This window comes from Trematomus bernacchii, unplaced genomic scaffold (genome assembly GCF_902827165.1).
Source record: "Trematomus bernacchii unplaced genomic scaffold, fTreBer1.1, whole genome shotgun sequence".
Taxonomy (NCBI): domain Eukaryota; kingdom Metazoa; phylum Chordata; class Actinopteri; order Perciformes; family Nototheniidae; genus Trematomus; species Trematomus bernacchii.
The window spans coordinates 716,206-733,273 of record NW_022987620.1 but is presented as its reverse complement, the minus strand read 5'-3'; the positions used below and the strand labels follow the sequence as shown (position 1 = coordinate 733,273).

General features: G+C 40.3%; 1 protein-coding gene across 1 annotated transcript in view; it reads left to right on the top strand.

Annotated features, from left to right (window-relative positions):
- The window catches only part of itfg1 (integrin alpha FG-GAP repeat containing 1), a 175,013-nt gene that overhangs the window by 101,559 nt on the left and 56,386 nt on the right, over positions 1-17,068 (top strand). The window contains exons 11-12 of the mRNA XM_034132737.1: positions 13,813-13,963; positions 15,806-15,914. Of these exons, the coding sequence (XP_033988628.1) occupies positions 13,813-13,963; positions 15,806-15,914 (260 nt within the window). The remainder of the gene's footprint in view (positions 1-13,812; positions 13,964-15,805; positions 15,915-17,068) is intronic.

Sequence of the window (17,068 nt, the reverse complement as noted above, 5' to 3'; positions counted from 1 at the left end):
TGGACCCAGATTGCATAATGTCTCAGCTAAAGCTCTATGTTTAAGATTTCCTTTGATGAATTCCAATTATCTTGAAATACCTTGAATCATGAGATAATATTGTATTCTCTGTAGGATTCACTACATGGAGACACAGTGACAGTCTTGTAACCAAGATTTTTAGAAATCTTTGAGCTAAAATACTAACCATCTGCCTGTCCTCTCGCTCAAGGAGAGTAATCATCTTGTGAGCGTTCTCTTGGTCTCTCACTCTCTGCCTCATTTTGTACATCAAAGCTGTACGTATGCCTGTATGCCACCAAAACGCTCTCTCCATGGGAACACACCACTGCCGTCATTCAGCTTAAAGATAATAGGCCCTTCTTGGCTCACCAATTTACTTTCAATTAATTAAATCTTCCTTGTTAAGGAAGCTCTCTGAGGGATTGAGAGGACTGTATGTATGGTATATGCATGCCAGAGGGCGATGGAAATGTGCATTTGTGTGTGAAATACTGTAATGTCTGTGGTAAAAGCATTAAAACATCACCTCTTCAGAACGAGACGTCTGTCATCTGCCTGTATTGATTCTGATTGGAGTAATCGCTCTTTGTACTGTATTGGTGACCACTTTTACAACCTCAGGACAGTTTGAAGATTTATTTACTCCAAAATCCTTTGAAAGTCAGCAAATCTCCAGATAGATATATATTATGTATGATAGTTCTTTGTTGCTTTCTTTCCATCAAAATCGATTACTTTCTTCCTTTCTGTCCACAATCATTACAACCATTTTAACGAGTTAGTCATCATCTTTTGAAGAGAAATTGTTGTATGATGAGTGAGTGTCTTGACAGACGTAGCCTATAGTTAATGATGAAATTCCACTGACCATTATCTCTGGTGTTGTTCCGTGCAGCTTTTCTGTTTTAAGGAAGAATGTAAGATTATCCTTGTTTAAAGCTACATTTTGTTGCTTCTCTATTGCTGAAATTAAGTAGATCTTTTGTAAATTGGGATGGAATACTTGGACTGCTCTGACGAGGCAAACCAGGAGTGTTAATCTTGCGTCTCACCAATGCGATCCTCGGCCTGGGTTAGTCTTCCCCGAGTAGGAGTTGAGATTCGTTTTTGATTTCAGAGGTGGCAGCCAATATGTAGAAAACAGTCTTGTCAACCCACGATTATTTTTATTTTCTAGAGCAATTACATTTGACATGGACAAGCTTTAACTGCACTACTGTTAGCTTTTTCCACCATATGATCCTTGCACAAGGAGGATTAACTATGAAAACACCCACTCAATTATGTGGGAGTTGTAAAGTTAATTAATAAATGAATATTAGGTCTAAATAGTGTTAAATTCACTCCCGGCCTCTGTTAACCCTCCTGTTGTCTTCGGGTCAAATCTGACCGATTTACTACTTTCATCAATCATAACTTTTTTGTTTTAGATTAGATTGCATTAAGGCTTTATGATATCCTTCACAGTAGACATTTGAACATATTTTATTGCTGACCACCACTTTCATTGAATTTTGGATGATTTAGTCAACTTTGTAACACCCATGGTGTTCCCGGTCAAAAATGACCGCCATAAAGAAAAGGAATTAGTAACCATCCGGATCAGATAAAACACACACACACACATACTCTAGATGTGTTCTCCCCCCCTTATGTGCCCAATCCCCCCATGTGAATCACACCTGGCACACACAAACAAACACACACACACACAGAACAATTTGACACATTTCCCGCTCTTATGTGCCAGTCCATGTCCCCATGTAGTCTGATACAATATGTACAGTTTGAAAGGGTGTTAAATGAAATTTGGTGATGATTAATGGTTTTTGTTAATGTAATAGCAGTTAAAATAGGACCGGTCAAATTTGACCACGAACACCAAAGTAAGGGGGGGGGAAACGAAGACAATAGGAGGGTTAATTACAAAAAAACATGTCTAAAAACATTGTAGATAAAAATAAAGCATAACTGCAAATGCATTTCCCATTGCAACTCAAATGTACTCATAAGCTTTTTTCGGTGCAGAGCTATAAAGACAATGGACATTTTGAGGTTAGATGACATGCACTGCGTTTGTGAGCTTGCTCTTTGTCTGTAACAGTGAAACAAATGTGATCATCTCAGTAGCATTAGTAATTGTAGTAGTTTGTGCAAAGCCTTCCAGATGAGTGGCACTGATGAAACACTGCATGCAGCTACTGCGACTAATCATTAGGTAAACAAACATCAAGATGCTTGATTTCCATATCAGCACGAAACCTTCTCCCAACAGTACCTTTACTCCTAAAAGAAAGCAGGATAGTGGGAATAAGCCCTTAAGAACTTCCTGTTTCCCATTTTTATTACATGTAGTTAGTAATGTAATGATGTGGATGGATACCAGGCTTGTGATGACGGTAAGAAAATACTTGTTTCCTTGTAGCAAATAGCGTTGCATTGATGTGGTTAGATTACCAGGCTATTTCTGCAGCAGCCCAAACACTCTCTTTAGTCAGGTAGGCTTCACATTCACAGGAAAACACACACACACACACACACACACACACACACACACACACATTCATCCACTGCCCTCAGGGAGACAGTGCGTCCTGCTGCCTGTCAGTGTTTGATGTTGAAATGGTCCACCCTGGCTTCATAAGAACCCCCTATTGCAGGAGAAATGGTCTAAATGTCACACTCCATCCTCCACTGGGCTGCTCTGTAAACGTGTGTGTGTGTGTGTGTGTGTGTGTGTGTGCGCGCCTGTGTGTGTGGTGTGTGTGTGTGTGTGTATGCGAAAGTGCACATGTTACATGTACAGTACCCATGCATGTAGCAGTATGTGGTGAGGGCCAGCTATTTCTGGAATACAAAATGAGGTCACAGATGGAAATGGCTGGACTTAAGTGATTTCTGTCCTTTTGATTACACTCCACTAGAAGACAGCAAACCACAACGTCCTCACTATTTATTACTGGAGATTGCAGATACCAGTGACGGGACCTGTTATTGTCTGTCAAGATGCACCTTCACATGTCACAAGTGTCTTTGGAGAGAGGTGTGAATCAACAACTAGACACCTTAGGGAGATGTGGCACATCCACACTCACACAAAACATAGCACAAACACGCATCTGTGTGTAGAACTCTTCAGGCTGTGGGTCACCGAGTGTCTGACAGTAACAGAATCATGTAGTTAACCTCGGCTTGGGGTTGTTGCACAGAAAAATCACAACAGACCTCTCTGTCCTCATCTCTTCTGCCTTCCTCTTCCATGACATAAACGTGTATTGCTTTGAGAAAGGTTTGGAAAGGTTCTACTGGGTTAGGGTTAGACTGTTTAACTGTCTCACACTTACCCGTCTGATTCTGTCACTCTTCTGTGCTCTCTAACTGGCCTCGCTTACTGAAATAAACACAGCTGGGTTAGTAGGACAAGGGCAGAGTTGAACTGTCAGATCAGGTTTGTCAAGGCCGTTGAGTGGACTATTGCCTTCAGACAATGAGCAGCTGAACATTTTGAGCAAAATATATATGCTTGTTAAGATTCTAACCAATATTGTGGTTGTGATTTATATTGTTCTTTTCATTTATGGGGGAGTTATCCACCTGGTTCCTACGCAGCAACTAAAAGCAAGGAATGTGATTTTAATGTTTTTTTTGTTTTCCCTTTCCTGTTGTGTGTCATATAGCTTTGTGTGCATGTAAATGGTCTGCAAAGGCTAAAATCCCAAAGTTCCCCCAAGAGGGAGTTTCTCTTCGACACACTCCCCGCCCCCCCCCCCTGCCTGAAACGCCATTGGACTCCTTTGTTTACTTCTGTAACATAGTGACATCACTATGTAAACATACGCTTCTATTGGCTAGCGCCCAAACACATTGTACGTGATCAGACATCTCTTAGCGGTTAACCAATCGCAACAGAGCCGGCAAGCTAACCAATCAGAGCAGACTGGTCTCTGGTTTCAGACAGAGGGTGAAAAGGCAGATGAGAAAAATAAAGTCCTAAAGGGACAAAATACAAATATGAAGCAAAACATTTACATAATAGGGCCCCTTTAAAAACATTTGATAGCAGCTTGACTTTGCAATCGAACTTGAAGTTCTAGCTTAATTTAAACACATCAGAGGCACAAAACACACAAATATGAACATGAAAATGTGCCTAATGTAGTATGGAAACATATATGGCTATATGTTTTATGTGGCTAAGGTAAAAATGATTGTACGTAATTATAGACACAATTTTCTGTCTGTCTTTTATGATACAACGATTGATCCATATGACTTTACCACTGGGCTTGCCTTTGTCTTTCAAGCCTTGATGAGCACTTTAAAAACTTGTATTGACTCCTAGTTATTTAAATAAATTAACTCTAATTGAAAATGATTCATTGCTTATTCCAAGACACTTGTACTTTAATTATATGAGTGTATGCACTGATTTGTGAGTAGTGGTTTGCATCAATTAGCATTACTGAGAGGAAAATAAAGAACATATATTCATTATTAGTGTCTTTATAATGGACTTTAAATATGGTAGTGGGAATATCATAGCAGTGAATTTGACTATATTGTAACGGCTTTGTACTAGGTTCCGAAAAATATGTTGAAATTATAGTTTAAGTCAGCAAAACAACTCATCCAGTGCCCACTCATGTTAAGCAGAACAATAACTAATGTTGTTGGTTATGTAAAGCTCACTGCACTTCACCTTTGATTTCTGGATAAGTTCAATCACATTAAGTTGTAGTGTTGCTCTCAGTGTATATGTGTGTCTCAATCTATCGGTATGCAACCCGACCAAGCAGCTGCCAAGAGCTTAGCAGGCTGTTGCTAGGCAATGCCATTTCAAATCCATCCTTCTCTGTATGTTGGAAGCAGGGTAGCTGTGTTTGTGTCTCGGTCTTTGTTATTAACACCAGGGTGGAAACTAGAGTAGCGCAAGGCATTTTCTTGTTAGCCCTGCACAATATTTTATTTGCAAAGTACTGCTTTGTTGGTGGGAAGCTTGTTTGGCCTGAGACGACTTCCTAAACAAAGAAAATAAAGCTGCTTTCTAGGGAGCTCTTCAGTAATAGCGTAATGAAATAGGGTGTTTGCCATTTGATGATTAGTTTGAAAAAATAATCATTGTGGTTCATTCTAGTGTAAAACGCTGCAATGCTATTACAGCTAATTCTGCGGAGGAGTATGAATGTGTGCTTCATTCAACAGAAAACACATCTTTTTCTTTGAAGTTATAATCTTCAGCATGGACCTATAAATACATCTCTGCAATGCTATCCTATGTCATGGATTGACATAACACTGTAGTATTCAATCTATTTCAAGGTTACATAATGTTTTCATTAATTGCTCAAAGCACCCAAGTCTTGGAAATAATCATATTAAGTACATTAGGTACTGGGGCTGCAACTGGTGATTATTTTCATTCTCGATTAATCGGTCAATAATATGTAAGGCCGAATATATTGAAAGATATCCAAGATTGTGTCTTTTTTTATCCGACCAAAAACCATATATATAAAGTTTAATATGACATAGGCAGGGAAAAGCAACAAATCTTCATGGCTTAAAACTGCTTTTTCTTTTTCATGAAACACTATTTAAAAGAATATTCCGGTGATTTTTCTGTTGAACGAATAATCGCTTAGATTATACATCATAATCCGACAGAACTGAAAACATGTCTTCTTCTTTTTTGATTCCTAGGATTGAATGTAGTGTTTACATGCTTTCTGTCACTGTATCATTGCCCAGTCAGTCATTCTTCAACATAATTCCAGTAAAAACATTAACAAAGCCAGTGTTCAGTCCACAGGGGTTGCATTACAGTAATGACAGATGGGGACTTTTCCAAATTCACACCCAGGCTTTAGCATTGATCTCTCTCACACTTTCACCCACAGCGACTCAAGTAACATTTTATTGTTTCCAAGCCGGGTTTATTGGCAAGCTAATTACTTTTACCTAACCTTAATATGAATTGAAATACATGTTGATTTGCAGCTGTTAGAAATTCATCGTTCTTTTTCAGCACTTAAGTATATTGATTGGAGGGAAATGGGTGCCATACTTGAATTTTCTTGCTTAACACATTACGATTTTCTTCTCTCATGAAAATCCTCTTGAACAACATTTGGAAACAAGCTCATTTGAAGGTTGTTGTTGTCTTGTGAAGATAAAAGACAAATAAGGACAGTCAGAAAAAAAGCTTATTTTGTGTGACAGCAGGCGGCTGGTGTAAAGTACTTTGACTTTGATTGTGTGTTGCCGTGTGTCAATGCCTCTGGTCATCACCTCAGTGTCTAGCACTACGAGAAGCCAGAGTGTCTCAGGGCCTTGAAACATACAACGCTGTTTTGCTGTCACCTCTTCTATGTGGACCTACCCACTCCTTCTGTCACCTTCTGTCAACATCCCATTCTGTCCACATCTCTCTCGCTGTCAGTCTTTCAATAGTTTGGTGACCTGTTAAATCTGAGTCTGAGTCATTCCAGCGATGCCCTACCATAGTGTTTTTGTGTGTATAGACAGAGTATGTTCAAGTCTTTAAAACAACTACATCAACAATAATTACTAAACAACTTTAAAATTCATAATTGAACTGTTAATGCAAGTGATTTTGAATCAATTGATTTTAACTTGGGAGGCACTTGGGGGCAAAACTCAGACAGAAGAAACTCAGCTATCAGACAATATTAACCATTTTTAGCTAAACGAAACAAAAGGGTAATAACAAAGGCTCTGAATTAGCCCTGAGCGAAAGAACGCTAACGCACTTAGCACAGAACTCAAGGTCAAATACCCTTATTACTTATCGAATCTGCACAAACAAGATGTCGATTAGCAAGCTGAGATTCCACAGATTCAGACATATAAGTATCATCACTGACCGATCAGAACTCATGGCGAAACAACACCAAACAACAACAACAAAATTAGCTTTACGGGACCAAATCGGAAAATAAGTCTTACCTTAGCTGTTGTTCTGATCAAAAGTTTTGTTCAATGGCATTAAAACGATAAAAACGCTGCTGAAGGTTAATCCATAGGTTAATCCAATGTGTCTGTGTCACTTTGAAATGATTACTGATAATCCATCATTCCATTTTTATGTCAATACCAGAGTTTACATAGCTACAGTATCATGCTACTAGAGTGTATGACAGCTTCCGGTTCCGGGGCATTCTGGCTGTGCATCACTCATTCACCAATGGGTAATGGGATTTTAGGAACTTCCCCTCGATTCTATTGGCTCTAACGGTTAAAAAGAGCTGTCAATCATCAAAATCGACCGAGGGGGGCCAGAGATATGGAAAATGCACCCAAATGACCCAAGAAGTGGGTTTTTTTTTCTAAATCTCTCTAAAAAGGACAAATGTCACTTGTGTTGCATCAATCTTGATACAGGGTACTTATTATATGTTATAGTTTGGATTCTACTATCCCATCATTCAAGGGTGGTTTTCACTATAAGTAATGTTTTTTTTTTGGACGGACACTATAATTTACATTTTATTACTATGTTCAATCTGAATTTACTTTAATATAAAAACATCTCTATTGATTCTGACTTTTCTACATCCAACTCACAGGTTTATCATTGCTTTGAGAAAAAAGATTATTAATTTACCCCTTTTAGAAGTGAAGATATAGTCAATTGTTCTGGGAATGTCATTTTCGAGCCTGAGGCCTGAAAAACAGGCTCGGGGCTTAACAGGTGGGTCTCTAACATTTTCCTGAGAAAATGTTAGAGACCGTAACAGTAATTTTTACCTGGCACTTCCATGCACAACAAACTTTTAAAACTGTTCTCTTTATTTATTTTGACCAAAAATCCATTTTTATTTATAAGTTATAAAAACAGTGCTTAAGCCACCCAACCTAAAAAATGACTTTTGGCAAAAGACAGGGTTTGTGAAGTAGAGTAGGAGGATACATGAGAGAGTTTAGAGAGGGACGCAAGGTCATTTGATCAAGAGAAGAAGAGATGAGTCTGCCACTGTGTTGCTTCCATCATCAAAACTGAAAAAAGCAATATCAAATGCACCCACGTAACACTCAAACACAAAACAGGACTTGAAGGTATTTTGGGAGTGTCGTAGGTGCTGGGATTGGAGGGCGAAAATGTGGAACAAAGGCAGATGGGTAGAGAGATAAAGGTGGAGGAGGATAGTAGATGAGCAGATAAGAGAAAATGACAAAGAAAAAAAACATCAAAAAAGTGGTGGACAGTTATGTGCAGCCTCCCAGTGTGAGGGAGATGAATGGATGGAAAGATGGCGTAACGGTAAAGGTGGACTCTGTCTCTCGGAGGGTCTGAGGCGGGGGAAGAGGAGGGTCATCCATGTGATCAGTGGTCAGCCTCCAGCCGGCAGACCACCCCTCTGGGGGCCAATTAGAAAGGAGGCGGGTGGAGCCAGGAACAGAGAGAAACTCCCTATAGGCACACACACACACACACACACACACACACACACACACACACACACACACACACACACACACACACACACACACACACACACACACACACACCAGTGCTGACACCAAGTTCATACAATAATTGAAGCCCCCAGACACACACATACACACACACACAATGATTCTGACATTGGTGCAGACAGTGGCTGAAATTACACATTATTCTTACTTTTAAAGTGTTATTTTAGCCGAATGCATGTTTTATTTAATTAATTATCCATCGTAAGCGCATTTTCTCAAAACAAATGAATAACGACTCTATATAATGATATATAATAATAAAATACACGGAGCCTCTCTCTTTTTCCTCTCTTCTGACAGCGTCAGTGTCTGTCTCATGCAGCAGCTGATCCAGTAAATAGTGACCCGACAGTAAAAGTGTGTGTGTGTGTGTGTGTGTGTGTGTGTGTGTGTGTGTGTGTGTGTGTGTGTGTGTGTGTGTGTGTGTGTGTGTGTGTGTGTGTGTGTGTGTGTGTGTGTGTGTGTGTGTGTGTGTGTGTGTGTGTGTGTGTGTGTGTGTGTGTGTGTGTGTGATCTACCTCATGACCCGAAAACATCCCCACTATCACCCCCCCTGCAGTGCTAGAGAGAGGTTCCTTTGAAGTACAGAAATCTCAGAAAGGACACACACATCTGTAAATAACTACCACATGTCTCCTAAAGTTCGGACCGAAACTTTGAAACAGCTACCTTTCTACACACACACACACACACCCACACACACACACACACACTCACACACTCCGTCCGCTGAAAAGTGTGACAATTTCCTGCAGCGGGAGGCCTGATTCACTGCCGGTGAGCCAATCAGTGCTCACCATTAGGAGTGTGTCATGACCACTAGGTGCTGCAGTGGCAGGTCCTTAGTGACAACTGGTCATATTGTGTGGGTGCTGTTAACTTTCAGCCTAATGAGAAGGGAGGAAGGGTGTAGTGCATATGCTGTAATGATGGATTACACAGGATGACCTTTAAACAAACCTCCCGCTCGTATATGTATAATCACAGACAAAGTCAGTTAATCCTGCACAAGCCCCCAGCCCCGCCCCTCCCCTCCTCCCTGCGCACATCATGCTGACATCCTGAGACAGCAGCATGTCTGCATAGAGAATTGTCATCCGAACAGATGCTATTTTTTATCTGTGTGCTTCAGGCATTCTGTGTCCGCTTTAGGAATTAATTAAATTCTTGCTCTTTCTTGTACTTTCCAGTGTTTTAAATACAGATGCTTATCATTGGCTGCTGAATCTAGACCTTATGACATGTGTAACTATCACCTACCTGTACAATAACCACAATATTGCACTTAATCCTTACAGAGCAATCAGTTGCTGTTTCATGCTAAGCGTCCAACACAATTTAAGAAACTTTAAAAAAAATGTGCCACATGAATTCCTTCAGTCGTGTGAGGTTGATATTTTGGAACAGAAATATCATGTGAGGCTTTGGTACTGTTTTAAACTGATTTTTGTATTGCCATATATTTCTGCTGAGTGCTGCAGCAATTAATCCTAAAAACCCAGAAACAATGTACATTTTTTGCAGTTTCACCAAAGTCAATGGCATTTAGGTTGCATGCCTGACATAAGGCCTATCATAAGCACAAGCAAAAGAGATTTCTTTCTTTGTTCTTCGATATAAATTATGTCAGTAAATACACCAATGGTGAATTTAGAAAATGGTTATGGTAAATGAATTTAATTTTTATAGCGCTCTATCCATCTTTATGACTTTACATTTACAATTACATTTACAAGTCATCATTAACCCATTCACACCCCATTTATATAGTGCCACTTGCTCAAGGAAGCTAACATTTACACACATTCACACTCCATTGGCTATGCCATCTGGAGCAACTCGGGGTAAAGTATACATTGGATACACCGACATGTTCACTGCAGGGGCTGGGATCGAACCCACAACCTTCTGATTTAAAGAGGACTGCACCACCCCACAGCCACAGTTGCACCTTTAGCCGCTATCACACCAAGTACTTTGCCGTACTTAGTGCCGGCACTTAGTGCCCCGGCACTTAGTACCCCAGGGCACTAAGTACCAATCGCGTTCACACCGGAATAAGTTCCCTGAGGGAAGATTACGCAAATGAGCCGCTGACGTCACTTCGTCTTCTTCTGCTTTGGGTTTACTGGCAGGCCGCAAAACAACTTCACGGCGTATACTGCCGCCCGAAGTCCCCGGAGTTGGGAGTTGGGAGTCCCAGCAGCTTCTACTGAAGCCTTCCGAGTAAATCGCCAGAATGCCGACACCTCCTCATCACTCCACCGCTCCCATGTTTTTTTTTGTGTTGCCATAAGTTATTCTCTCTCCGTTGGTGCGCGGGGCTAATGCTAATGCTAATAATGCTAATGCCACAAATACAATGGCGGCTTCACAAAACTTTTCAGAGTTTTACGGGGAGTGGTTTGCAATTTGCCCAGCCAATAGAAATTGGTACTTTTTTGGTACTCTTTTGGTACCACCTCTCTAGCAGGCACTAAAAATGGGGGTAAAAGTTCCCGGCACTAAGTACTCTTTTTGGTGTGAACGCGACATAAGGGGTACTAACGGAACTAAACGGGAAAAGTATGGGGTAAAAGTACTCCGGTGTGAACGCGCCTTTTGTTGTCTCAAAGAAGGCAAAAAAGGTCTAAATTAGACTTCATTAACATCATCTCGAACACTAATTGGCCTTTGGATAAGTGTAGGTGAAGTAAAGTCAAGTGAGCGTGACCTAGTTTGTTTAAAACCTGACGTTAGCTTTTACTGATTGCAATTGTGCTTCAAATTTCCTAAGACAATTTCATTTCTGAATATTTTCTTGTTGAACAAAACATTTATTATTATTATTAACGTAGTTTGTTAAAATACTTATTTCAGCAATATTCCAAAATCCACTGAAAAATCCTATTGGCTTTTTATTGAGGGAACCAGTGTGATACTTCCTGGTTTGCCTATACACAATTCAAGAAAACAAATCTATCTAACATTACTTCAATATAAATTCCCCACAAAAGGGCATTTTTCCTAAAGTCAACCCAGTTGAGAGTATCATATTAATGATGGTAATCCATCAACATGTTCTCCAGGAACATACATACACTACACAATGCAATATTCCCCTTTTCTGACATTGTGAAATTGGAATATGTGGCAGAAAGTAAGTGTGGCGCATTTTATGTTTTTCCAACACAGCCTCACTGACTGTTTCAAGTTTTTAAAAGCATCATAGACGACAGCTGTCCCACCCAGCTTTTACCTCGTAGTCTGCCTCCAACTTCACTCCCAAGACACTCGCAGTGGGATAGAGTGGAGAGTCATCTGTAAACCTGAGAGAGGAAGGGCTTTAATATTTACTCTATTTTTAGACAACAGACTTCTTTTCCCTTCTCCACTCCCACGGAGATCTAAGAGCAGGTACAGGGAGCCGTCTCCAAAGAAAGAAAGACACATACAGTAGATGGAGAAAGGGAGGATTCAATCTCCCATGAGAGTTAAAGGGAGATGGTGCCAAATGCTAAACACACAAAGCATAGATAGAGCGGTGGAGAAAGAATTAGCATTAAAGTCGTTGTGTTTTGTTTTAGCGTAAATTACCTGCCACTTGTACACCCAAAGAAACAGGCCAAACACAGGGTGTGGTCACAGCAATGCAAAGTTCCTGTATATCCATTATAGCAGAAAATGACTAAACATGATTTGGTGGACAAGAAGTTAATATTGGAATGTTTTGCCACAAATGCATGCACACATTGTGAATTGTGCTATATGTGTAGCAAGGTAATTATTCCCTAAGTTGGGTAGACATATGCAGCAGAGCAAGAGAGCAGTTCCTGTGGATGTTGTTCCGTCACCGGTGCTTGGGGCATTAGCCTAAGGCAGCTCTCAATCTGTTTAACACTGATGCTCTTATTTTGAAAAACAGAAAGATGAGTGACATTCGTGGATCTTTACCAGGTCTCTGTTAAAGCTAGAAACAAATCCCCAGAGATTCAATATACTCTTAAAGTATTGTTATTATCATAATTTGTTGTTAAAATGGGTGGTCATCAGCACTGCCTTTTTGCACAAACCCTGATTGACAAAAGTGTAGCAGTTGGGCTGTAAACTGACGGACCGTCGACTCAATGACTGCACTGAGAAATCATAGATTGGAGACCGCTGGTAATTCGTAGTTGCAGAGGGGTCTAGGTTGAGTCTTTTTAAATCATTTAAAAAAAATGCCATTTGTACAAGAGGGTGACTCTTGCATTTAAATGTGTCTCTTATCCAGTTTGTAGGATTGAACCCTGATCACATTTACAACTGGCATTAGTATTTGCTCACAATGAGATCCAATTTAGATCTGATTGCTCTGCGCAGCCCAAACCACTGAAAGCCACATCCTTTCGTTTTCAATTCAATTACATTTTCATTGACAATCCAGCCAGGAACCATTTACATACCGCTTCATAGTTGGTTTGTCAGCACTATGAGTCACCAAGTTCAGCCTGAATGTTATCATAGGACCAATTCAAAGTAGACACTTAGTATCATCTTGACTTCATCCACAAGTCTCTTGAATAATCTTTTTGACAAGCTCACTTGCTGCTAGCTTAATAGTAGCTTTCTTGCAACATGTCATGTTATTCATTTAGCTGACACTTTTAACCAGAGCTACTTACATACACTTAAATACCTTAAACATGTGTGGTTAAGTGTCTTACATAAGGACACTTTGGGGTTGGCTGCAGGAGCTGGGGAACAAACCACTGACCCTCTGATTGGTAGACTCCCATTTACCCCCTGAGCACACAGCCTCGTAGTGCTAGATAGCCTGCTAACTGGCTAATGGCTGCTTCCTCATTGGTTTGGAACAGTTTTGGCACACTTGTTAAATGTGTTCTTATTATATACCTTACCAACTGTGGAGGTGGTTCGGCTGATAAATCCAAAGTGTATACTATTATTGTAAGAAAAACATTTTCTTGGAGCTACATTACAGAAGTACTTCAAAGGTGAAGTGTGTGGGAGTTATGGACAGATTGAGTGTTACCAAGCTGATTTTATGGAGTGATTTCAGTTTGAAACTGCCTTCACTGAAATATAGCAAATGTCATTTGGTTATAAAAGCTAAACTGAATTCAAAAAGGTCACCATTTGAAGTTCAGTCAGAGACATTTACATTAAAAAGGATTGTTTACAAATACAGCAGTATTATGTTTCACAGGTCAATGTGACATAACACCAAAACACTGTATGCACCGCACCAAGATGCTCCATTGTCCCCTTCTAACATGCAAATGATAACATGCATTTTCCCTCCCTCTCTCTTTACTTTTCCTTCTATCTCAGTGGTCAGCAGGCCTTTTTGTTGGAGAATGTGCCCTGTAACAGCCCCGGTTGCCAAAGTGTTGGAAGGATGTTCGAAGTCCAATGGGACCAATCAGATTTGGGAGCCATCCAAAATGCTGTCATGGCAACATTCTTTGACATCTACGAGGACGTAAGTAGTTTGTGTTGAGTTTTATTTAATGTTGTTTGGAGCTTGTTTTGATCATTCAATATAAAACACCATCCTTTCTCTAATTCTGTCTCAGATCTAAGTATGTGTTCTCAAAATAAAAGGTGTCTCTACATATATGCTTGAGTCATTACTTATGAAAAGATTTACTTAAAGGTGGGGTAGGTAAGTTTGAGAAACCGGCTCGAGATACACTTTTTGTTATATTCCATGGAATGCTCTTAACATCCCGATAGCAATGAATATCTTAAGTGCTTTGACAACAAATCCATAAAAAAATGTCATCTGTGGAAGCCGTAGTACTGTAAAAAGCACGAGCACTGGATGGCCTACCTGCCTGTCAGCCTTCCATCTGTGCACAAACTTATCTCGTGCCCTCATTGGTCATGTGCGCGTTCGTGTGTGTTGGAGGAGGGGCTCTGTAAGGAAGTGGCAGATTTTCTCTGGTTGTTGTATTTTCAAATTCTAGCGCACTCGAGCTGGTTTCTCCGAAATTACCTACCCCACCTTTAATTTCCGTTTGCAAAGACCAAATGCATTGTTTTCTTAACCAACTGGAGGCGGCAATGGACTTTCCTTGCAGAAAATAACTGTATTTCAATTCTTATTTTGATGCAAATATGTGTACATTAGCAGGAATGCAGCACCAAATGGAATTTAATTGTAAAATTGCAATAAAACATATGCCAAAACCAATAATGGCGAAAAATAATTGCGATATCAAAATGGATTTAAAAAATGCCAGAAATCATACAGCCCTGCATACTTGTCAGAGATGCATTCGAATGCATTAGCAATTACAATACCAGAGATATTTGGTCAAATGCGTCCCCTGCTAGTAATATTAGTGATCGGATCACCCTGGCTTGTTTGTGTTGCATGTACTGCTCTCCAATAGGGCTATGATCAGCAAACACACATTTTAAAACCAAGTGTAAACACGGTCAAAATCGACACTGTCTAAGTACTGGCATCTACAATAATACTGGTATCAAATAGTTGAATATGCCACAAAAAGTCAACCCCTTTTTGACTATTTCTATAGTACTTAAGAAAATTGATCAATCCCAAAGAGAACACAGGATTATTAGATTTCTCTAATACAGTCATGTGGATTACGTATATAGTTTTTTCTAACACTGACGTCGACAAAATGATTTAAGTTGTTGCTTCATCTTTCATGCTCAGAACAAATACTCTGGAATTAGACTGAGTACGAGACCATGTTGTGATTACTTAGTGCTTGTTTCTAATCAGAAATGTTGTTTAAAGTAGCGGTAGCTGGTGTGCCTGCTTTACTCCTTATCTGACAGCTTTGTATTTACAGTACAAAGCACTATTGTGTTTCTTTTACACCTCCTACAGTATACGTGTTGTTATTTTCACCCTGAATATCATTTTTTTCATTTGTTTAAACCTGGATTTCTATTCATTGGGACAATTGATTGATGAAAAAGCATTCTTGCAGCTACATTACATACCTCAAAACACACACTGTGTCACACACAAAATCCTTACACACACTCCCACTCACACCCAGAATGTTCGCCTGTTTTGCAATCTGCTATATATGCCCGTCTTATCAGAATTAATTATTAGAGCTAATGCAGCCTGTCTGTTAAATTCTGCCTATTTTTCCTCTTTGAGAGATAATTTCTAATTGGGAGGGAGAGACGTAGCGAGGAGGAGAAAAAGGGAAAGAATAAGATAAGATAATGCGGGATCAGTCGCACAATATGTAAGAGGGATGAAAATGTACATCAGAAGACACACACACACCCTGCTCCCATTGTCCCTTATCTAAACGCCTGTCTTCATTTGCAGGGTATATTAGACATGCTGGTTCTGAGCCAGGCAGAGGGCAAAAGTGACTTGATCATCCACGCTTTGAAGAACAATTTCGAGTCTGATGCCTACTTCGTTAAAGTGATGGGTAAGTACTCCCTGTTCCTCTCTCCATGCCTACACCAGTTTATTGGATAGAGAACATGGCTCCATTTTCTTCTTCTTCCAAAATTACATGTTGAGAAATCCAACTGAGTCTTTTTAGATATTATGCTTTACTGTCCTTTTTTGTTCTTTTTACCCTAACCGCCCCTCCTGGACCAATTAGTATCATTGAACATGAGCAGCACTTTTCCCAGAACTGGAAACCAGATGGTCACGACTAGTATCCACCTGTTGAATGCATGGGGCAAGTGACTGTAAAAAGCTTTAAAAGTTATTACATCGTTTCAGATAATAATAATAATTCATTCTATTTAGAGGCGCCTTTCAAAGCACCTTACAATTCATAAAATATTCTAAGGAAAGGTTTAAGACAGTATAAAAGGACAAGAGACATGTAGCACTACAGTGAGTGGGCTGATCTGAACAAGTGGGTTTTGAGGAGGGATGTGAATGTGGTGATTGTGTCAGACTGTCGGATGTGAAGGGGGAGAGAGTTCCATAGTTTGGGAGCAGCTAAAAGCCCGAGCCCCCATCGTGACTAGGCGTGGGGGGGGGACAGTTAGCAGGCCAGCAGAGGAGGAGCGGAGGGAGCGAGAGGGGGTGTAGGAGGTCAGCCAGATAGGTGGGGGCCAGGTTGTGGAGGGCTTTGAATGTGAGCGGGAGGGTTTTGAAGTCTATCCGGTATTTTACAGGTAGCCAATGCAGATGGATGAGGATGGGGGGGATGTGGTCAGAGTATGGGGGTGATGTGGTCAGAGGATGGGGGTGATGTGGTCAGAGGATGGGGGTGATGCGGTCAGAGGATTTGGTGCGGGTGATGATCCGGGCAGCAGAGTTCTGAATGATTTGGAGTTTATTGAGGAGTTTGATGGGAGAGCATGGTATTACAATAGTCAATACGGGATGTGATGAATGCATGAACCAGGACTTCAGTGCTGGATTGAGACAGGGCGGAGTCTGGAGAAGAATGCAGTCCGGGTGATGTTTTTTATGTGGGGTGCAAATGAGAGGGAGCTATACAGAATGACACCAAGATGTTTTGTTTGAGTTGCGCTCTTGATAAGCCATTACAACAGTAAAATAAGTGTCTCCTGTTCACCAAAACATACTCATCTGTTATGGAAAAAGAAAGTATTC